General features: G+C 42.1%; 1 protein-coding gene across 1 annotated transcript in view; it reads left to right on the forward strand.

Annotated features, from left to right (window-relative positions):
* The window catches only part of SOS1 (SOS Ras/Rac guanine nucleotide exchange factor 1), a 92014-nt gene that overhangs the window by 31303 nt on the left and 36922 nt on the right, over window positions 1-23789 (forward strand). The window contains exons 5-8 of the mRNA XM_048842401.2: window positions 840-1049; window positions 3149-3292; window positions 4168-4278; window positions 4370-4468. Coding sequence (XP_048698358.2) covers window positions 840-1049; window positions 3149-3292; window positions 4168-4278; window positions 4370-4468 — 564 coding nt within the window. The remainder of the gene's footprint in view (window positions 1-839; window positions 1050-3148; window positions 3293-4167; window positions 4279-4369; window positions 4469-23789) is intronic.

The raw sequence follows: 23789 nt of genomic DNA on the forward strand, positions 1-23789 counted from the left end.
TACAGTGACACTTCTGAAGAGTTGCAACAACCCCATGCATAAACAGTAGAAACCTCCCAGGTTTCTGAAGGGCTCTGAAGCAAACATGCAGCTTGTTGGTATTTGCCCCAAAGCGACAACCTGCTAGAGGGAGACTTCTGTGGCTCTGCCTTATTCACCACATCAAACACAGACATGGCCCATACCGCATTCCCAGACTTAGCCCAGCCTTATCAGTTAACTCTGAGATGACATGAAGATGTCAACACTTGCCTATGCTCTGTCATAGATATGCATTAGTCCAGTATTCCCTCAAGTACCTTCATGGTGCTTGTAGGCTGCCCCTTTATGTAATGTAATCCTTACCTTCTGTCCATAAGCATCTTAAGTAGGATCAGTCTCAAATAATATAAGCTATATTTCCTTCTTTCTGCTTCCTCCATACCCCTACCCCATATGGAGGACAGGCCCATTAACCGAACTGCATATTTCCAAGCATTTGTCCTTGTGAATCCCACTTGTAGGTGTGTGTGCCGTATGTGCATGAACCTGCTGCCCCTCTTCCGTATGGGCTATAAAGTGTAGAACAGTCCAAACTACCAGTCAGTTCTTTCCTGTAGCTCTGAGTTAGAATTAGGATGATACCTAGCTAGTTTTTTTTAATTATTTTTTCTTAATTCAATTTCTTTTTTACCAGATATATTTAACCAACCTCAAGGCAACATACAAAGCCTTCCATTAATAGTATTCAACTATATCTTTTATAACAATTTTATTTCCCTTCCCACTGGTAACTTTTGTATCAAATTTTTGTGTATATTTAAAGAAACCACTTACTTTCTCCAATTTCATTTACACAGGTGTTGATGGATATGTTCCATCAAGATGTAGAAGATATAAGTACACTAACTTTATCTGATGAGGAACCCTCCACCTCAGGGGAACAAACCTATTATGATCTAGTCAAGTCATTTATGGCAGAGGTTCGACAGTACATACGGGAACTAAATCTCATTATAAAAGTTTTTAGAGAGCCTTTTGTCTCCAACTCCAAATTGTTTTCAGCTCATGTAAGTATTATATAGATGTTACAACTAATGCATATCAAGCTTACGTTTGCATTAATATAGATGAGAATTTCTGGGACCTAACTTTTGTCCGGCATCACATTCCTATAGTATAGGAAGAACTATCAGAAAGCCATCTGTTTCTCGACACTTGTCGCTCCAGCCCAGAACTGTTGATGAACAAACAAAATACAATAGCAGATGTTCTTATGTTGATGCTGCCTCTCGCTCTACAAAGGCAACTCTGAAAGAACAGGCTGAGAAAAGGGGTGTGTGTATGCACACATGGTGTAAGGATTGAAATGGAGGTAAGAAAGGAGACGCAGGAAAAGGGGGATAGGCAGCATGGGAATTTATTATAGCTCATCCTGAAATAAATGATGAGGGATTAGGGGGATGTTTTCCTCCCTCCCAGCCCAGAAGTCTAGAATCCAGAATATAGAATTGTAGAGCAGAGTGGGCTGAGTGTCCTATACTATTTAGCATTATATTCCCCTTGCACTTCTCTGGCATCCTAGAAAGTCAATTTAGTGCACTGGGAACTATTGTAATGACGTTATGGGAGTTGAAGTAAGTTTCTCCTGTACCATTTCTCAACCCACTTGTACAGCTACCATATAAACTGCATTTTTAAAAGCAAAACCAACAACACTGAAGTGCACATTAAGATCCAAATTGTTTGAATGCCCTAGTCTATCGTGCCTGTCTTCTGTTTCTGCCTGTCACTATGTAGTACTGAAGTGCCTTGAAAATATAAACACAGGCAGTATTGTGGAAATATTAAAGGGCTTAGAATTGGGATCCCTGTGTTACTTACTCTGCCACTGGGTTGTGAGACGTTCTGCAAGTAACTTAATCTTTGTGCCTCAGGTTCCTTTTTTTTTATATATATATATATATATATATATATATATATATATATATATATATATATATATAGTGTGTGTGTGGGAAAGAAAAAAAATATTTATTGATCTTTGTAAGTAGAAGGGGAAAGTGTTTGTAAAACACTTTTTTAAAAGAGCCTCTTATGAAAATCCTACATAAATGCAAAGATTTTAAGACCATTGAGGATGATTAAAACTTATGCTTCAGGTCATAAACTGACCATGTTTGAGGAACCGGAAGGATGTTCTTCCTCTTTGTTTGGCATTGCATAATTAAATAAAATTGCGTAATTGGCTAAGTGCATTACTGGATAGAAATTTAGGAGGTGTGCCAAGTTTGCAATTTTTTGAACAACAAGTGCTGCCTGTTTTTTGCAATATTGTTTAACATAGGCCAGTAGTCTGGCATAGCATGGGAATTGGAATGTCTGTTTTCCTGTCAGTGTCATGCACTTTCTTAGCTACATGAGATCTCTCTCTGAATGCTAGAGCTCCATGTAGTTGAACTGTCTTTCTGATTCTGCCAAACCTTTCCTCCAGCCATTCTTTCTATAGGTGAAGCTGTAGGGTGAAATTCTGGCTCCACTGATGTCAGTGGCAGTTCTGCCATTGACTTCACTGGGGCCAGGATTTTACTCATAGTGTACAAAGTTGGGTATGTGCAGTAGATCCTGAGCTGCTGAAAACTGGATTAAGAGTAACCAAGCTGAAAAGTTTGGCTCACCTCTTCCACCAGGTTCATCTTTCTTCCTTGCTAGACTTTAGGTTTCACCAGTGGGTTCAGAACACAAATTGGGCAATTGAATGGTGGTCTGATTTGTATGTAATACTGTGTATACTGCATAGGGCAGGTTAACATTTGGGTTATTACTATTTTTAACTCAAATTTGAAATGGAAACCAAAAGGCAACACTTGTGGGAAGCGCTAAAGAGTTTGATTCTATGAAAGAAATAGCCATATTTGTTAAATACTTAAGTTCTCTGTTTCTTCTCCCATTATTTTTCTTCCAAACAGGAGTCAGTAATTAATCACCTGTCCGTTACCTACAATATTTATAACCTTGCTTTAGCTGAGAAACTAATCAGTGTTTGTTCAATATTATAACTGATTAAGTAGCTTGCTTTGTGTGCTATATATTTTGTCTTATGGATTTAATTTCTCTCTCTTATTCACCATGGATATTTATTGTCTGATGATTCCATTTCTTCCTTCAGGATGTGGAAAATATATTTAGTCGTATATCAGATATTCATGAACTTAGCGTGAAGCTACTGGGCCACATTGAGGACACCGTAGAAATGACAGATGAAGGCAGTCCCCACCCGTTAGTAGGCAGTTGTTTTGAAGACCTAGCAGAGGTAAGTAAGAACATTAAAGTTTGTTTTTATAATATATATTTTATTTTTGTTATACGCCTTGTATGTCCTAGATAACTGGAGTAATTTTTAAAAAAGAATAAATGTTTTTTGGTTGTTCAGTACATCTTTGTTTCAGCTGTCTTGGCTGGCTACATTGACATCTACCTTCTTCAAAGAAACAGTCATCACAGGGCAGATTTTCCCAGGCTCTCAAGATTTACCGTACTGACCTACCTTTGATTCTGAGACTATAGACTAGTTTGAGTCACAAAAAGGCTGTGGGAGCAGTTTCACTATGGGTATCTTCCACTCATAATTGCGAAGTGTGTTTTGGCAGTTTTTGGAGGAGGGGTTCCCCGCTAACGGATTGCCCCCTGGTTGCGCAGGTCTTTGGGACATTTTTGAAGGGCTTTGACCATTCGGGGCTGCATGAGCATCCCCTCATGCCGCCAAATTTTCAGGTCCAGAGACTATATAAGAGAAGTGTAGCCCCCAACTATCATAATTCCTCCTTATTTCCAGTACATGCAGGTGGAGGGACAAGGTACTGGCAGAAATGAAATGAACAAGAGCTTTAAGGTTTAGAAGTATCAAACTTGACCTTTGGAGACTGAAATCAAAATGGGAGTGTCTGAGACCCTGTTTCTGCAAAGACTTGAGCATGAGTTTAACTTTTCACACTGATAACTAACAATGCATGACGTTAAGCATATGCTTAAATCTTCTCAGAATTGGGGCCTAAATCTTTATAAATGTGCTTACTGATAAAAGTATATATAAAGTTTTCTCCTATGTAATATACTTCATATTTTTACCAATAACATGAAGCTTTGATACTAACCCATTTAAAAAATTTACTTTGTATTCCTTCTTAGGAACTGGCATTTGATCCATATGAATCATACGCTCAAGATATTTTGCGACCTGCTTTTCATGATCACTTTCTTGGTCAGTTATCAAAGCCTGGAGCAGCATTCTATTTACAGGTACAATATCTTTTTTTAAATGTTTTTAAGAATATACCATTGTGTTACAAAACATCTTTTGTTTTAAGATTAAGACCATTTTTGTTTCCAGTCAATAGGAGAAGGTTTTAAAGAAGCTGTTCAGTATGTTCTACCAAGGCTGCTTCTTGCTCCCGTTTATCACTGTCTTCACTATTTTGAACTTTTAAAGGTAAGTAAAAAATTATATTGCTCATGTAAAATGTTTTGTTTCATATTAGCCGTTCTCAATTTTAGTTATATAAGAGCTATCTATATTCTCAGTAAGGCATGTTAGTAGACTAACAGAATTTTTTAATAATAGAAATGGAACGATGAATCTGGTGTAATGAAATGTAAATTCTATGCCATTGTAGATTCGTGTATGTAATGAATACTAGTCCATATTTTTATCTATATTGTGTAGCAACTAACATCTGGGTTTTTTTATAATGAGTAATACTGTAATGATATTGTTTTGGTGTATTGAAAATGGATCTCTCAAATAGAAAAAGGAGTTTTACTTCCTACTTATTTTGCTTATATTTTAGGAATAAAGCTAAGCCTGGGTGAACAGTGTAAGAAAGGGTAATGATCAATGAAAATATGGCTGCATCTCTTAACTGGAAAATCTGGAAAAAATACATATATATATATGGAGTTTTCTAAAGTTGATGAGATTTTGTAAAGTAATTGTTACTCTGGTTTCTGGGTGAGATAGGGATTCCAGTGAAATTATTTCACCCTTAACTTTTTTTGTTCCTTTGAGTAGCCTCTGCACATTCTCGCTCATAGGAGGTACTGATGATGCAGCTTGGATTCTGAGATGTATTGTCAATGCATCCAGACCACACTGTTAGTGTATGCCATAAGTGGGAACGTGCAGCATTCATCTTGAAGAATTTAGGTTACAGTTGAGTCATTTCCATTAATCTGTTTTTTTCCTGGGTGTTTTGTGTGATGTGATGGACTATCAGTGGTTGAATTGTAAAGATCTTATCATTTTAAAATACTGTATCTGAACAGTACAAGATAAATGGGCTAAGTCTCTTGATCTAACAAATCAGACATTTTTATTAAACAGTAATCTTTAACTAATAGAATATTTTGCTTAAGTTGTTTCTCCCAAAATTAAATTTTACTTTAGAGGAAATTTTTAAGAGGGTTGGGAAAAAATTACACTCTCAGAAAAAAAATCTCGGACATCATGGAAAAAAAATCCTTCCTGTCTCCTGGTTGGCAACAACATTCTGTGTTCTGGAAGCTCTGTGTCAAAAGATTTGAGTTGCTTATAATTTTGGTTATACGTGACAATATTATAACTCAAATTGCGGGGGGGAGGGAGAGTTACATCAGACAGTTTCTTTATTAAAACATGAAACTGAATGAAGACCCAGCATTTTTATATACACTTAACCGTAAAGAACACTGAATTATCTGAAATATAAAAGATTATATTACACAAATTAGAGTCCAAGATTACAATCGTTGCAGACAAATTAGTCTCAGTAATGAGAAGTCAGATTGTCAGAAATAGTGTTTCATGTTCATATATCTTCTTTTAGCCACAGATGTCAACTAGTTCAAGTGATACTTTACATGATGAGCATTTATTTTCCATAGTTTTCATAGAGCATTTAAGCAAATTGACACTAGCAATGTCTTGAGGCTTTATTGCATCTTTTATGGAATACATGTGCTTTGGTTTTAAACATCCATCTGCCAGTTTGACTTCTGTGTGATTTTGCTGTTGAAAAGAATTTCTTGCGATTTCTTGTTGAATATATAGATGAGCAAAAAAAATATAACTTTTACACCGTGACCGTTATAGTTCAAAGCACAGGTGCATTACAGTTATCACATGATTTAAAAAAAACTGAAGAGAATTGAAATCTGATGGACAGTACATCAGGAATATACAAATATTATCCATTCTTCTTCGAGTGATTGCTTATGTCCATTCAGCGTAGGTGTGTGTGCTTGTCACATGCGCTGGTGCTGGAAGTTTTTCCCTCAGCAGTATCTGTAGGGGACCAGCTCCGGTGCCCCCTGGAGTGGCGTGCACATTCCGCAGCATATAGGATGCCGCCAGTTCCCCCCATCCTCAGTTCCTTCTTGCCGCCAGTGACGGTGCTGGAACTGTTGCTGTTTCAGTTAGTGCTGTAGGTGCTTGTTCTTACAAACTAGTTATCGCCTGTTTATACTGTGTGTAGTTTTTTATTAGTGTTTATAACTCCCTTAGCTATAGTTAGAGACTTTGTAGGTCCTGAACAGGACTTTGCCTCTGATCAGGGCGTGTCCTGATCCCTAGGCTCTAAGCTCTGTGATTGCTGCAAGAGGCCCATGCCCGTTAGTGATCCACATAACAGTTGTCTGCGTTGCTTGGGCGAAGGACGAATTAGGGAGAAGTGCAAAATTTGCAAGTCCTTCAAGCCAAGAACTAAAAGGAGTGTGATATTCATCTAAGAGCGCTCCTTATGGAGTCGACCCTCACCCCGGCACCGGAGCAACACTCCGACTTGGCGCCGAGTACTGTGACCTTGGTGCGCAGCGCCCCACCGGGACCATCCACTAGCCAGCACCAGTCCCCAGCCATGGCTCCCACTAAGAAGCCCAAGAAGGCGGGACGAGGCCAGTCTCCAACCTCCCACAAGGGAAAGAATAAGACTGGGTGTGAGCACAGTCCCATGCCAGGCAACTCTTCACCCACGTTGGGATCTCGGGCCCAAGCTCCGGGGAAGCGCTGTAGCAGGCTCATAAGCCCACACTTCGAGCCTTTGGCCTCGTGCTCCCTGTCTCACCTATCATAGAAGGTAGCTTTCCTGGTGACTGTGATTTCAGCGAGGCTAGTCTCCAAGCTGTGGGATGGGGGTGTGTGGGAAAGGTACAAGAATCAATTGTTTGTGGAGAATTCCTGCTTGCTGTAAGTAGTTAATGTAAAATTAAAGGAGACAGAGTTGGCTTATATTCGTGTGAATGGTGCTATAAAAGGTGGAGCTGCATAATACTATCCATAAACAGTTCTATCATGTTGTCAAAGGAAACAGTTTACAATATTTGTAGACATAGGTTACCATATCTCTGTCTTGGTTAGGGTAGACACATAATACTTTTGTACTGTTAATTTTCTTTTTGTAAGATAACTTTTAGGAAAACTCACCTGAAAATTTCCTTTTGCTTAGAGGAAAGGTCTTAAGCAATTTACAAATCTTCCCTGCACAGAAGAATACAATATGTGAAAGAGTAGTATTTATATTCTCTGAGATAAATATCTTCTCTATCATGCGTTCTAAAGCTTCAGTAACTTTAAATGGTTTCAGTTTTGAAGCATTATATACATTAGGTGTTCTGATACAGGGAGTGCAATATTGGACATTCCTTCCCTGAAAAAAAATCTTGCTAATCTCTATTCGTAATATGTGTAAACTTAAGTTTTGTGACTTGATGGGAATGGCTGTATTTTTGCAAATATCTGTAGTTGTTGGAATTTTAAATGTACTTGTGTAATTAGTTGATTGTCTGGTATACTCTCATTTCACAATAACTTCAGTTGATCACTTCTGGTATCACTAGAAATGAATGACAGATGCCACAGATCCATTTCCAAAGCCTTGTTTAATATCTGAATTTCATCTTAACACGATTCTCCAGGCTTTGCAGAGTTGCAACTTAGTTTCTAGTCCATGTGTGTTGGAAACATCATCTTAATTCCAAATAATTTTTCCTGACTCTCTTGCACTGTCTTAAATCCTATTAAATCCTTCTGATGCAACAAGGGCATTGAAGGTAAGAATGTTACTTTTTTTCCTTTTCCAGCATGAAAGTATTAAATTTATTACATGCTGCTGGAGCTCTTCTGACATACAACTTTGGAATTGTACCAGTTACACTATTTGTATATTTATGCTGCTCCCATACAACTGTTATATAGGGAAGGGAATGATTCTGGCTTTAATTTGGAAATGGCTGAGGAATCAAGTTTGACAATTGGTGCTGAAAAATTTTACAGAATTCTGTCTCTCTCTAGATCCTCATTTTAATGGTCGTGCCATCGTGATGAAAGTTTGTCCATAAGATCTTACACTCAATATAACACTGTAATTGTTTGTAAGGGGGTAGAAGTTACGACAGTGTTTGTTGCCTCTTTTAAATAAATGTCAAGGCTTCATGCCTAATTCTTCCGATTTATGTACAACCTATTTCTTGAAACTGGTTGCTGAGGTTTTCTTTACATCAGGTAATTTATATAGTCTATCTTGCTGCTTTCTGTATGTTAATAGGCTCTTATGCATATTATATTTCAAAATAAAATTACTTGCGTGACATTTTTATACACACACACACACACACGTAATATACAAATACAGGAACTCCTCATTTAAAGTCGTCCCGGTTAACGTTGTTTCGTTGTTACATTGCTGATCAGTTAGGGAACATGCTTGTTTAAAGTTGAGCAATGCTCCACTCTTATGTTGTTTGGCTGCCTGCTTTCTCCACAGGAGGCAGCCTCCCTACGCTCCCCGCATCCCAACGATGCCCCCCCCAGCAGACGCTGCGGATCAGTGCCTTTCCCCTCCTCCCTCCTGCCCGCGGCAATCGGCTGGCTTGCCATGTTTAGGCAGGAGGGAGGGGGTAGGAGCGAGGAAGCAGCCTGTGAAGTAAAGGTTGGGGGGGAGGAGAAGAGGCGGGTCAAGGGTGGGGGCTTGGGGAAAGGGGTAGAGTGGGCGGGCTGGGAGTTGAGCCGCCGCCCTGGTGCTTGCAGAGTAGAGGAAGCTGCTGCTGCGCAACATGCTTCTCCTAGCCTACAGCACCTTTAGCCTCCTTGCCTGCCTCATTGTCTCCAGTGACTTAATAGGATTTAAACATGTTGTCCCTGCTATGAAGAAAGATATCCTCGGCTTGGCCAAGAAAGCTGGTTTTGATGAGGTGGAGGAAGCCAACATTACACAACTTCTGCAGTGACACGGAGAAGAGCTAACCAATGAAGATCTGATGCAACTAGAGGTGACGAGAGCAATGGAAGAAGAGGGCCAAGAAGTAGAAGAAGAACCAACCCATCGAAATTTGACTGCCAAACGTCTTTCTGAAGCTTTCCAAATGATTGAAGCTGGCTTGCAAATCCTGAGTGGTGACTATCCTGACAGGGAACGCAGCTCCAAAGTGATTAGGGGAGTTGGTCATCTAATGATTGGCTATAAAGAAATTTACCAAGGGGAAAATTAAAAAGGGAAGCAAAACAATCTCTAGATGCGTTTTTTCAAGTTCAGAAAGTTCAGCAAGAGGAGTAGCCAGACAATCCACCCTCTTCTACTTTCTTACTCCACCACCTCAACCAAGCTTCATACTCAGCAGTGATTGTAGTATTAAATTCTTGTTTAAAATGTGTATAATGCCTTTTCTGGCAAAAAAAAAAAAAATTTCCCTGGAACCTAACCACCCCCATTTACATTAATTCTTATGGGGAAATTGGATTCACTTAACATCGATTCACTTAGTCACATTTTTCAGGAACATAACTACAACGTTAAGTGAGGAGTTCCTGTACTTTAATACTAATTGGAGGGGAGAATGGATTTCCATTTACTACCAATTAGTGACAACAGATGTATACCTTCAGTGATTATTGCAATAATCCAATAATTCTCTTGATTAAAATGTAATTACATATTCTGTTTAATATTTAATCTGAAACTGACAGTTCATGTTAACTTTCTATATGGAAATTCAGCTTTCATCTCACTAAAGCAGAGGTGGGCAAACTACAGCCTGGGGGCCTCCAAATGTTTTAATTCGGCCCTCGAGCTCTCGCCGGGAAGTGAGGGTCTGGGGCTTGCCCCACTCCAGTGCTGCAGCTGGGGAGCAGGGTTGGGGTCTTGCCCCACTCCGCACAGCTCCTGGAAGCAGCAGCACATCTCCCCCCTCCCCCAGCTTCTATGCGTAGGGGCACTGTCCCCACCCCAAGCGCCACCCCCGCAACTCCCATTGGCCAGGAATCACAGCCAGTGGGAGCTGCAGGGGCGGTGCCTGCGGACAGGGGAATACGCAGAGCAGCCTGGCTGCGCCTCCACGTAGGAGCTGGAGGAGGGACATGCCGCTGTTTCCAGGACCTGATTGAGGTGAGCACCTCCTGGAGCCTGACCCTTGGCCCCAGCCCTGATCCTCCTCCCGCCCTCTGAACCCCTCGGTCCCAGCCTGGAGCACCCTCCTGCACCCCAAACCCCTCATCCCCAGAGCCCGCAGCCAGAGTCCTCCCGCCCCCCAACCCCCAATTTCAAGAGCATTCATGGCCCACCATACAATTTCCATACCCAGATGTGCCGTCCCCTGCTCTAGAGTCTCGTATACTTACTGGTAAGAGTATAAAGGACAATGTTTCAGAGAGCATTTGTAACAAGGTATCACCATGTCCTTTTGTCTAGTCACATTGTAGGTAGCAGAATGCTGGCAGTGGTAAATGTAGCAGGCAATGAAAAGATAAAGAGATATATATACTTTTCCTCAGGTTCTTAGCGAACTAAAATGGGCCAGAATTGGCTGCGTCTCAGAACTTGAATTTCTTTCGCATGCTGTCTTATTCTGGAAGATCACTTCAATTGTTGTATAATTCTAGTAAGGTTTCTTAATATGTTTAAGTAAATAGTACAAAAAAGATTGAGTGAATTATGTCTACAGTATTGTGAAGAATACAAAATTTAGTACTGTGATAAGCCTGAAAAATCACTCAGAGCGTCAGGAGCTCGCAGCCCAGCCGGAGCCAGCCGCACCACATGCCAGGAGCGGTGGACCAGAGCACTGGTGGCGTGGTGAGGTGAGGCTGCGGGAGAGAGGGGACAGCAGGGGAGGGGCCGGGGCTGGCTAGCCTCCCTGGCTGGGAGCTCAAGGGCTGGGCAGGATGGTCCCATGGGCTGGAATTGGTGCACGGGCCGTAATTTGCCCACCTCTGACCTAGATGCATCTACAGCAGGGGTTAGCTTGACCTAACTATACTGCCCAGGGCACAAAATTTTTCACAGCCCCAAGCAATGTCAGTCTAGGTTGATCTAATTTTTAGGAGTAGACCAGACCGAAGTTATTACAGGGGGAATTGGTAACGACCCTTATACTTAAATTGCCTAACACTTTCCTCTGTAAAGAACTCTCAGGACATTTCTATCACTTTTCTATTGTTTGAGGTGAACTTTTGATATTTGACATGGGGGCATGCCATTAGGCTAGGGAAGTACCTTTTCTTTGTCCCATGAAATTGTGTTCAGCTTTTGCTATGTTACAGGCTGTTTAGAAAATGCCACCTTTTGCTTGCATTCCTCAGGAAAATGTTGGCAGCATGCTCGTGGCTCATGCTGTTGCTGCTACTACAACAGCAGACATACTGGGAACTAGTAGGAGCTTCCAAAGCAGCTGGAGAGGGGAAGGGGAAGAGCTGAGGTCCCCTCACCTGGACATGGCTCATGGCCCCAGTGTCCCATACCCTCCTATGGAGGCACCACATGAGGCGGGAACCAGGCTGGGCTCTGCCTTCCTCCTCATCCACCCACAGATTCAGCAAACAGCCCAAGTGGCCCACTTCCTTGGCCCTTTTCTAGGGACACCAGGAGCAGCAGGAGCTCCCCGAATTTCAGGGGGATGGGAAAGCCAGACCAGCTGGGCTACCCCTTCAACCACTCCCCAAGCCGATAGACCCATCCTGAATAACCACCTTTTGCTGCTGCATGTTAATGAAGTTAATTCTGTGGTTTAAGGGGTTGCAGTCTCTACTCCACTGCTGAAAGGCTCAGGGTTAAACACTGCATGATAGGGATTGTTACAGTTGCACATAAAAACAAATTATATTACCTTTTTCCTTGACTAAAAACTTAGGAAATTATGTAGAAAAAACCCTAAATTAGAGATCATTATTTAGGTAGCAAAGTCAAGCACTTGAAAGTTAGAAAATGTCAGATTTATGGTTGTCTGTGCAACCTTATTTGACCCCTTGTGCATATGCATTATGGTTGTCTTTAACTGCATGATCACATGCTGTCTTTTCCACAGAACTCTGCCTCATTCAGTGCATAGGAAAGATGCACAATGGAGGCAGAACTTAGTTTGCACAGACAACCCTAAATCTAGTATTTCCTAATTTACGAATGCTTGACTGGCAACCTAAGTGTTCTTTTAACATAGCCTCTTTTTTTTGTATGTATAATAAAAAAGTACATTTAGCATCTAATACGTGTAATGCCCTGTTATCAGAATGTTTTCTCCTGTCACCCAAACTACAGCAGCATGACAGGGATGTATAAGTCTCTCTTGCGTTTACAGAGAATGTGGTTCTACTAACATTTTAAACGGTCTCCCCAATGAAGACATAGGGAAAGATATAATCGACTTAAAAATAGGAGTAATCTAGCAGGTGATACTATTGCTACGTTGCTTCTATTGTCTGAGCTCATTGCACAACCCCAAAGGCTCCTTGGCTCCCTCCACATCCCCCTCTCCCCAACAAGCTTTCCCCAGCCCGCATCTCCTCTATGCCAGGGGCTGTGTGGTCCCCTTTCCCCTCATGCCAGGTCCACCATTCTCCCCTTCCAGCTCCTCCCTTCCCCCCGCCAGGGTTCTGTGTGCTCCCATTTCCCCTGCCATTCTTATTCATCCTTTTTCTGTTTCTTTTATTTTTTTTCAGAGTTGTCAACATTTTTAAACTGTATTGGGAGGATGGGCAGAGTTAAGGGGAGGGTATTGTAAAACTGGAAGGTGATAATGGCTGCCATCAACTGGTTCTTTGCTCCTGTGGACAGTTGTGGAGGTGGCTGAAGCTGCTAGTTCTGCAAACCCATTCTGTGTCTCCCATTTCTCCCTTTGTTTTTTCCGGTTGTCACCAAAATGAGTAGGGTTCTGCCTGTTGATACTTAGTACACTCCCTGAAAATTTTGGAATTGATTGGACACAGCATTCAGAAGTTATCGTGTAACATGTCCAAATGCAGAAATACCATCGAGATGAGTGCAAGCCCTCATAACTCTGCCAGTAAAAATCAGACTCTATGCTTAATCATGTTGATGCTGTTAAGGTGAATTTTATTACAAATTGGAATTATATAAGAAAAAGGAAAGATGGTGTTTTATATCAACATTACTTTACTGTGATGGAGAATTCTTGGGAAGAAAATGGATGTCCTCAATCCCAAATGTGAAAGCAAATAGGTAAATATTTTGTGATATTTCAAATATAGATGGAACAATGTATGTTACCAGTCTAGTTAATGAAACATTTTAAAATAAAATGTCCATCTATATTCTGCAGTGCTGCTCCAGCTGAGGAGGAAAAAACTGGATGACTCCGAGGAGGAGAGGACTCACAAGAGCATGGGGGGCCACAGAGGGGAACTGTTGCTGGCGTCTACATTTATCCAGAAAGATAATGCAACTGCTGTGGAAGAGATAGCAGCAAGTATGGAAGGAACTGATGAAGTTGAAGTTAGGCAGGAAAGTGTAAAGAAGATGGATTTTTAGTTACAGCAGCTTCTCCAAATGTGCAAGTGGCAACATATGCAGCTCCTCAGTGCTGGACTTTTGAGCATACAAAATCCATATGAAGAATCTGCTAGTAGCTATTTGAGTCTACTGCAGACTTCTACAAAATTTTGTAGATGGTTCAAGAGTCACTTTTGTTGACAGTGTTGACTGACATATTTGCAAACAATGCTGTTTTCATCTGTTTCTTGTAGGGTTAGATTACATCTGTATGTGTTGAAATAATTTTTTTAAATTACATATTTTGGCACCTGTTTGGATATTAAAACAGTATATTTGAATGTACTTTTTAGTTTAAGAAATTATAAATGTTCAATAAAATTGAATTATGCATCTAATTATGAGTTAACGTTAAGAGGTTTTTTCAAGTTCTAATGTGGGGAAAATCCTTCATTCTGAAATAGCAGCAATTAAAAAAATACAAGAGTTCCTAACCTACCTGGAATATGGGTTCTTCCAACAATGGGGGTCACAACTACTTTTTTTTAGTAGCTAGATGAGAGAGGGGTATCTGGAAATTATTTTGTTACATTGGACATAGTATGGAAAAAAATTTTGAGAATTGCTCACGTAGCCAACATCATCCTCAGGTTTGACATACTTTAAATCTGCGTGAAAGTTGTGTAGCACTTAGAGTATCAAGTCAGAAACTGCTAATGAACTGGCAATGTTAGAGTAAAACTTACTGGATATATTTTTTTTTTATTTCATTTTTGTCATATTGCCACTCTGTTAATTTTATCAAATGTGAATTTTGAAGGACCCAAAAATGTCATGCCATGCCATATCTGAATTCTATGATTTATTAGGGAAACCAGACTTCAGTGGATCTTTTTCTCCTGCTTATATTGGAACAGCATGTATTATCTTTATAAGATACTAGGCATTAGGGTTTTTTTTTCCTTATTCAATTATTCATTGGCTCTTCCTGGGTTTTGGTATGTAATGCCATGTTCACACAAGGAAAGACTATGTAACACAATAAACATAATTTAATTTAAAGGTCTAGAATTAAGTGAGTCAGTGTAGCCCACGAAAAAGAATCTGTAATAATCCTCTTAAGAAAGTGTAGTTCTTTCTCTATTTGTATAAGTAGTATGTTAACATCTATTATGAAAATGGGAACCTTGTAACGTAAATCTAAATTGACCTATTAAACTCAGGTGTGTATTTGTGCTATAGTGAATTTATAATTCAGAGTATTGAAAAAAATTTTAAGTTCAAAGGTCTTGCTAAATGCTATCATCAAAGCTCTGAATGTGACATGCTTCCTGTAATAGCCATGCCTCCTGATTTATGCAGCACTTGACTGCCTCCTAAGTCCGACAGTGGCTTCACAACTGGATGGGGTGTCAGCTATTTCCAAATGTGGTGTGCTCCCAGACCTACCTATTAGCTGCTTCAGGCAGCTTGTGTTGATGGGGCCTAGGAACTGGAGAGCCTTTTGGGTCTTGGAGACAGACTTACTCCTAGCCTATTACTTTCTTGGTGCACAGAGAGTGCAGATTGGGGGATCCACAACAGGGGCTGGGGTGGACTCCATGAGATATTGGTTCTTCAAGGTCTTTAGGTATTTTGTGGCATAGATGTCTTCAGTGTGGTTCACTGAACGAGGGATTCAGTGGCCCACCACCTCTTCTGGCTCCTCATAACTCCCCAAGGCACCATTGTTTCTGACTAGCACCTAGTGCACCAATATGTCTCCCCCTGGCACAATGTGCCATAGATGGTCCAACTGCCTTATGCATGGTGGGGTATTAGCCTAGTGACCAGGCCCATGGAATCTCCTTTGCATATTGTTTAGAATATTGATCGTGCATGTGGAAGCACTGGTGTCTGAGCTGAGTGTTTTGAAAAGTGCTGTGCATAACTGCCACATGTGTGGGACCTTTTATGCACTGTATGTTGCTTGCTTCTAGTACCAGTCCTTGGGCTGGTCTTGAAATCATTGCCTCCTGTTAGGGCTCAAGGCATCCGTGCACTCCAGAAGAGCTTCAAGTAGCTGACCAACGAAACATGGGTCTGCATCACAGAGGTTAATAGAGAAGGCCTTATGTGGAGGAAGACATTTAAGGTATAGCACAGGAGTGAAGGGTGCTTGAGAGATTTGCTGGCACCAGTGCTGGTTGCTCTGACTCCCACTTTTCATTTCCATGCCAGTGTGGAGCTCAGACTGCAGCTCACCTGCTGAGGAAAGTGGAATTGAATTGGAAGGTGATCCTCATTCAAATGAAGAATCAAGCCACCGTGTTGTAACAGTTTGGCTGATCTTGCAAAAGCCTTGCACTCAACTCATTGACATTTCGGTTGTATGTAACAACTATCCCAGAAATTCAGAAATGTGCTAGGCATCAAAGGCCAGAACCCTGTTGACTTGGAGAAGCTTGGGGACACATGGGAGTCCCTACCAGCTCTTTACCACTGTCTCAGCTTGGGGCACATCTGCAGTAGCCTATAGATCAAAGAGCTGGTTGATGGTACCCATTAATACCTACTAGTAACAATATTCCATCTCTATTGGGAAGATGAGCAGAGGTGAGTTTAACAGGTCAGTGACCTGAATGCTTTGTCTGGAAGAAAAGTCAGAATAATTGGGGTATGCACACAACTTCTGACCTGGGGAAGAGGATGTGGAACCCATGGAGGGGGCACTGGGCACACAGCCCATGCCATGGGGGTTCGAACAACCCCTGCCATGGGTGGAGGTGTTAGTGGAGGGAAGGGAAATGGGGCACACAGTATCCCTTGCAGGGGAGATTGAGGTACCATGGCACAGGGGAAAGAAGTGGGAGTGTATACAGTCCCTGCTATGGAGTGAGAATGGGGAAAATGCAGCACCTCTGGTGGGTGGATATTGGGGGAACTTGGTATGAGGCAAGGGGGACACAGAATACCTCTGGTGTCAGGACAAGGTAAAATAGGAGGCACACAGCCCTGTCATGGGGGGAAGTAGTAATACACAGCCCCTGGTACAGGAGGGACAAGGAGTCTCACAGAACACCTGGCAATGTGGAGAAGGTGGAAATGGAGGCAGACGGGGTCCCTGGAAGGGTGGATTGTGGGCACCCTGGTACTGGGGTAGTAGGATGAAAGAGGAGAATGGGGCTGCACAGGCCCCTACAATGGTTGGACAAGGGAATGTGGACCACATAAAACTCCTGGTGTGGGAGATTGGGGGAATCTGGTACGGAAGAAGGGGAAACGGAGCCTCTGCCACTGAGGGCATGGCAGGAAGTGAGAATAGGGCTGAACACAAAGCCGCTGGTGTAGGGGAAGAGAACAGAGGGAGCAGGGGAGAAAGAGAGGCCCTAGCAGTTGGAGAGATTTGGAGGAGTTGCAGGGGGTCCCTGAAATTGGGGGAGGGAGGGGCATAGAGACCATATGGGGAAATGAAGAGATGCAAGGAGCCTGTGGTGCCTGCAGTGAGCTTGACCACCACAAGTGATGAATCATGTATCCCACTAATTATGTGCTATGTTTGAACCATCAAGCCAGGAAAGGCAGAGGATGTTTCCATGACAGAAAACGCTGTTGATGCTAATGTGCTATAGGAGTTTCCTGGTGGTCTCTTTCCCACCAGTAAAACAAAACAACTTTATATAGGCTAAGCTGATTGATGGTTGGACCTCTGTAGGAGTGGTCCCTGGGGAAATAAATCCCTGGTGAATAGGATGTAAGGTTTTCCTCTACTAAGGTCACTGGATGTGTATCTTTGTGTTTAATATGGAGTCCATAACATATAAGAGCACATAGGCAAGTTTTTTTTTCTGCACCTCTTACATACTGTCTCCCAGTATTTTATTATATAATACTTTGCATGCAGAGGATGACTATTTCAAGTAGACACTCCCAAATAACCTTTTAATAAATTGAATGCAACCTCTTGATTGAGGAGGGGTGCCTCCAGGTGCCCGCTTACTTCAGATTGCCTATCCTTTGTGCCTGTCTGATGCTCTGTCTGCTTTCTCAGGGTCTTATCTAAAGTAGGTTATGGGGCTATTGGCCTGATCCAAAGACTGTTAAATCAATTGAAAGGCTTGTTGACTTTAATCAGCTTTGGATCAGGTCACAGATGGGCTTGGAATATTTTTGCTCTTGCCTCTTCTTGGAGGAGGTGCAGGTTAGGCCTTCGATAATCTTTGTGCTTCTCATATGTCACAAGTTGCTTAGTATTTGGATGTGTTAAACCTAATGATCCTGTCTCAGGTTTTTCTGTTGTGCCTGTATTGGGTCATAATCTGGGTTAAATATTTTTTTTATCTGAATTTCTGGTGTGTTCAGCTACCTATAACTTTTTGGTATTGGTCAACTGAACTAACTCTTGTAGTTGAACGGGCCCCCTTTACAATGGCATTTGCTGTGGTCCTTCCTGGATCAGATCCATAGTTCATCTAGTTCAGTGTCCTGTCTCTGACAGCGGCCAGTACTTCATGCTTCAGAGGTAGGTATAAGAAACCCCACAATTGGCAGATTTAGAATAATTTGCCCCCATGGAGGTCTGATCCTAATCTGTAATAGTTCGAGATTGATTTAAACTGTGGAAGCATGAGATTTTATATCCTTCACAATACTTGTTGCTACCATCAGCTGCTGCTGTTCTGGATACTCTTGTTCTCCATGTAAACATCTAATCCTTCTTTGAAGGTGGATAATCTTTTCTTACTACTTAGGTGTGATTAATACTCCAAAGAGTGGAGCAGGTCTCGTGCTGACATTCATGACAGTAGATGATTCTGTATCCTATTTGCCCTCAAATCTGTTTGTGCTTTGCAGTATTTATTTTTGAACTTGGAAGAAAGTCTCCCAACTTGTAACATCCTCCAACTGCTGGAATGACTGAATACATATTTCCTCTTGCATGTCTTAATTGTTGAGCTTTGGTCAGGGTCTCTGGGCAGTGTACCTGTGAATACTTGTGGGTATGGGTTCCTGTACTATATCATATGGGTGGGCTGAGCCTAACAGGAACTGAGGGCTTTAGTCTTGATGTGTATGCAACTAAACCTATTGTTGTATGGAAATTATAGCTTCTGAGTTCTTGCCCACTGGTTATTCTCTCGGACCAGGGGTGGCTAGCCTGTGTCTCCGGAACCACATGTGGCTCTTCAGAAGTTAATATGCGGCTCATTGTGTAGGCACCGACTCTGGGGCTGGAGCTACAGGTGCCAACTTTCCAATGTGCTGGGGGCGGGGGTTTGCTCACTGCTCAACCCCTGGCTCTGCCACAGGCCCTGCCCCCACTCCACCCCTTCCCACCCCCTCCCCTGAGCTTGCTGTGCCCTTGCTCCTCCCCCCGCCCCCATCAAGAGCCTCCTGCGTGCCACGAAACAGCTGATCGGGAGATGCAGGGAGCAAGGGTGAGGTGCTGATGGGCGGGAGGCACTGGGAGTGGTGGGGGAGCTGATGGGGGGACTGCTGACGTATTACTGTGGCTCTTTGGCAATGTACATTGATAAATTCTGACTCCTTCTCAGGCTCAAGTTGGCCACCCGTCTCAGACCATAACATGTTTGACTGGCAGATAGAGGTGCTCCATGACTTTAACAGCTTGGGGAAGAGGGTATGAACTCTTGGACCCGGTAAAAATGTAGGCAGTTTTCCAAACAGACCATGATATCCTCAGTATCCCAGTCATGCTTAGCTAGACTTTCTCCCTATGCTCTGCTTCTTTACAAAAGAAGACTTCAAACACCTATACTTTGCAGTTATTGCACTGATTCATTAGGTGGCACTATACATCTACAATAAATCAGTGGGACTTTTAATGGCAGTTTGAATTTTTTGTGGTATATGTCCATTGACATCCTGTTTGTTTCTCATGATCCAATATGTTCCAAGAAAGTAGGTTTAAGTTTGACACTAGATTACAAAAATCCTCCTGTACTCTCCCTCCTACCAAGTTTCCTTGCACAACCTATTTCTTTAATTGTTTCTTCAAAAAAAAAAAAGGGATGAAGGCAGAAGCCTTTTTCTTTTTGAGGGGGGAGGCTATTTTTGTATGGTTAACATAAAACCTTGCAAATAGCTATTCTGTTTTTGACTGTAAGTAATAATTCAGTAATAGTGGCACTTATAATAAACCATAATCCTAATACATGTTTGGTGTACACAATGTTTTTAAAACTATGAAATGCTAAATATAAGTTAACTTTAAAAAAAAAACTTTGATATGATTAAATTCATTAGTAGCTTTGAACACTTGATTTTTATTTGAATATGGAGTTGGAAGTACAGGTAACTTTTAAAAAATGGGCTTCATCAGAGTCCAAGAAAAGTTATTTCTTTGAGTCACGTATTAGAGCTTATCAGGATAAAGTAACCTGCAAGCATGTTTTACCTAGTGACGTGAACGTGAAAGCACCAGGTCTGACGAATTTTTTTAAAACCTTTTAATCTCTTCACCACCTCAAGGAAATTGTTCTCCCTACTGCTCTTTCTTGTTGCACAATATTAGGAAGGAGAGCTAAAAAGCATTGTGTACATTTATATAGGATCAGATTTTTGTACAAGTATTTCATTAATAAAATGACTTGAAGAACAAGTATTTTATCTTACTCCTGCTTCTCTTACACCAAAATGCACAGGTTCAAGGACCTGTTTTAATTTTTCTTGGTCTTCAACCTGTATTATAAAATAACATTATGCTGAATCAAAGTCCCGGATAACATTACGTATATCTTATAAGTATGTGATGGAATTACTTATATCTCATTTACTTTGAATCCCGACCTTTAAGCAAATCAGTCTGCATTTTTCCATATGCTCAAAAGCTGCTTCCAGCTTTCTGCATTGGAAAGAGAAGGCTGCAACCTCAGAGACAGACACATGGTAAGTAATAACTTTGGCTGCTGCAGAAAGATGGTCATTCAGACATAACAGGGAATCCAACCAGAAACCCAGGTTGCAAACAGTAGAAAAGACTGTCAGAGGGTACTGTGGGGGGGGGTGGGGGGTGAAGAATCTCCGTTTAGTCTCGTGCACAGCTATAATATAAGAGTTCAAAGATCTTTATGCTATAATCTGTTTCATCCCAAGACTTCTGCCAACGGTGCTTGAGCTGTCCTCCCTCACGTTGGAGTTGTTACAGGTCAGATATAAACTAAGCAACCTGCAAGAACAAAGCCAGGTTAAGAGGTTGCTAGCTGTCCACGTCATCAGGATAAGATGCAAATATCCCACTAACCATTGATTGAGGGTTCTGTCAGGAGATCAGTGTTCTCCTTGAGAGCCCTGTGGAAAACTCAGGTTGTGTTAGTATGATGATGCACAATCTAAACGATCCTTCATTGTGATGAGTTGGGTGCCCTAACCTCTGATCAATGGACGTTGTGGTTGCTCTGTGACGGGTTTAGTTTCCAAATTTCGTACCTCCAATCCCAATCCAAACACTACATCAAGAGTGTGGCCAGCCATGAACTATAAGGTGGATAGAAAGTTGGCTAGATTGTCGGGCTCAATGGGTAGTGATCAGTGGCTCTATGTCTAGTTGGCAGCCGGTATCAAGTGGAGTGCCCCAAGGGTCGGGCCGGTTTTGTTCAATATCTTCATAAATGATCTGGAGGATGGTGTGGATTGCACCCTCAGCAAGTTGGCAGATGACACTAAACTGGGAGGAGAGGTAGATACGCTGGAGGGTAGGGATAGGATACAGAGGGACCTAGACTAATTAGAGGATTGGGCCAAAAGAAATCTGATGAGGTTCAACAAGGACAAGTGCAGAGTCCTGTACTTAGGACGGAAGAATCCCATGCACCACTACAGACTAGGGACCGAATGGCTCGGCAGCAGTTCTGCAGAAAAGGACCTAGGGGTTATAGTGGACGAGAAGCTGGATATGAGTCAACAGTGTGCCCTTGTTGCCAAGAAGGCCAATGGCATTTTGGGATGTATAAGTAGGGGCATTGCCAGCAGATCGAGAGACGTGATCGTTCCCCTCTATTCGACATCGGTGAGGCCTCATCTGGAGTACTGTGTCCAGTTTTGGGCCCCACACCACAAGAAGGATGTAGAAAAATTGGAAAGAGTCCAGCAGAGGGCGACCAAAATGATTAGGGGACTGGAACACATGACTTATGAGGAGAGGCTGAGGGAATTGGGATTGTTTAGTCTGCAGAAGAGAAGAATGAGGGGGGATTTGATAGCTGCTTTCACCTACCTGAAAGGGGGTTCCAAAGAGGATGGATCTAGACTGTTCTCAGTGGTAGCAGATGACAGAACAAGGAGTAATGGTCTCAAGTTGCAGTGGGGGAGGTTTAGGTTGGATTTTAGGAAAAACTTTTTCACTAGGAGGGTGGTGAAACACTGGAATGCGTTACCTAGTGAGGTGGTGGAATCTCCTTCCTTAGATATTTTTAAGGTCAGGCTTGACAAAGCCCTGGCTGGGATGATTTAGTTGGGGATTGGTCCTGCTTTGAGCAGGGGGTTGGACTAGATGACCTCCTGAGGTCCCTTCCAACCCTGATATTCTATGATTCTATGAGAGTTGGAATAGAAACCACCAGGGATCATCTCATTGGCCTCATGGTGACCAGGAAAAACTAAATTGATTCAGAAAGTTGGCAATCCATGGGAATGCTGAAGTTGTTGCTGTCAGCATTGGTGTCTACAACATGAGATAATGAACTTGAACAGATCATGGAAAGAAGTAATGTCCCCCAGGACTTTCGTACAAAGTTGGACACAGTATATTTGATCCAGTTTGAGAACGGGACACCTTTTTACATTTCAAGTTGGATGCAAACCACCGTCGCACCACCTCCACTCTGATTCACCCGGGGGTTCATGTGGCACTGATACCTGCCTGAGACCAAATGTGCCAAATAAACCCCACAATTTTGTTGAGCTAGCACTTAGTGTGTAAGAGTTTCATCTCTTATCAAATCCGAGCATTATTGTTAATTATTGACAGCTGACTGATGTATTCATAAGCATAACCATAGTCTAGGAATTGCTTCCACTGATACCCTACCCCCTGAGAAAACTGCAGACTAAGCCAGAGGCACAGAAATGAAAATATCAATTCAGATTTACGTCTAGCACCGTTTTTTCAAGCTGCTTTGTCTCATCCTTGCCTCCCCATCCGCTATAGGAAGAGAAGGACCCAAACCTTCACTGTTAACATGCTTCCGTCCCCTCCAACTCTCAGGTTCCATTCCTGAAGCTCTTGGCAGTGCTCCCTCACTCTGAGCCACTTTAAGGTGGCCAGCAAAAGGACTTACCTTTCACACTAGGTACCGAAATAGGGACCTCCTGGGTAGACTGCAAAAGACATCTCAATGATGTAACTACTTACCCTTATTCAACCAAACCCAAAGGAGCTTACAGTAACAAACCCTACAATTCCATCTCGGACTAACCAAATTGACAAACTAAAATAAGAAACCCCTTTGTAAAAGAGGGCTTTAAAAACAAACACACACTAGTACCTCTCCTTCATTTTTCCTCCCAAACACAGAGAGCCTTATCCCTCCCTGTGCCTCTCTTGCAAAGAAGTGTAACCTCTTCCAGCCTCATTTCCAAGCCCTTCTCCCACAGGGCCATAAACCAATCTACCCTACTCCCAGGAAAATCTTCATATATGTAATATGGAGGAGGCTGCACATCATACAAACACATTCATATCCCTCAGAAAGACACACAGGCTTCCCCTTTGTCTCCAACCCACAAGAATATAAAACACCCAACCAGCTCCTCTCACATGGGTTGTAAACCTATTAATTTAGAAATAAACACGCATGCCCAATTATGTCCCTGCCCAGTGAGGGAGGTGTCTCTCTTAAAGGGGACTCTCTTCCATACTGCTGGTGGCATGAGGGGGACTGGAGAGACCTGGTGTAGAATGGTAGCTTCTTCCCTAGCGCAGCTGAGTCCTTGGGTAGACAAGGAACTCTTCTCTTAAAGGGGACCCCCCCACACACCCCATTGCTGTTGGTAATGCATCTAATTAATGTAGATTATTCTGTGATTTAGATAATAAGAAAAACACACAAACCCAGCAAATGG

Source organism: Caretta caretta, chromosome 3, assembly GCF_965140235.1.
Source record: "Caretta caretta isolate rCarCar2 chromosome 3, rCarCar1.hap1, whole genome shotgun sequence".
NCBI classification, from domain to species: domain Eukaryota; kingdom Metazoa; phylum Chordata; order Testudines; family Cheloniidae; genus Caretta; species Caretta caretta.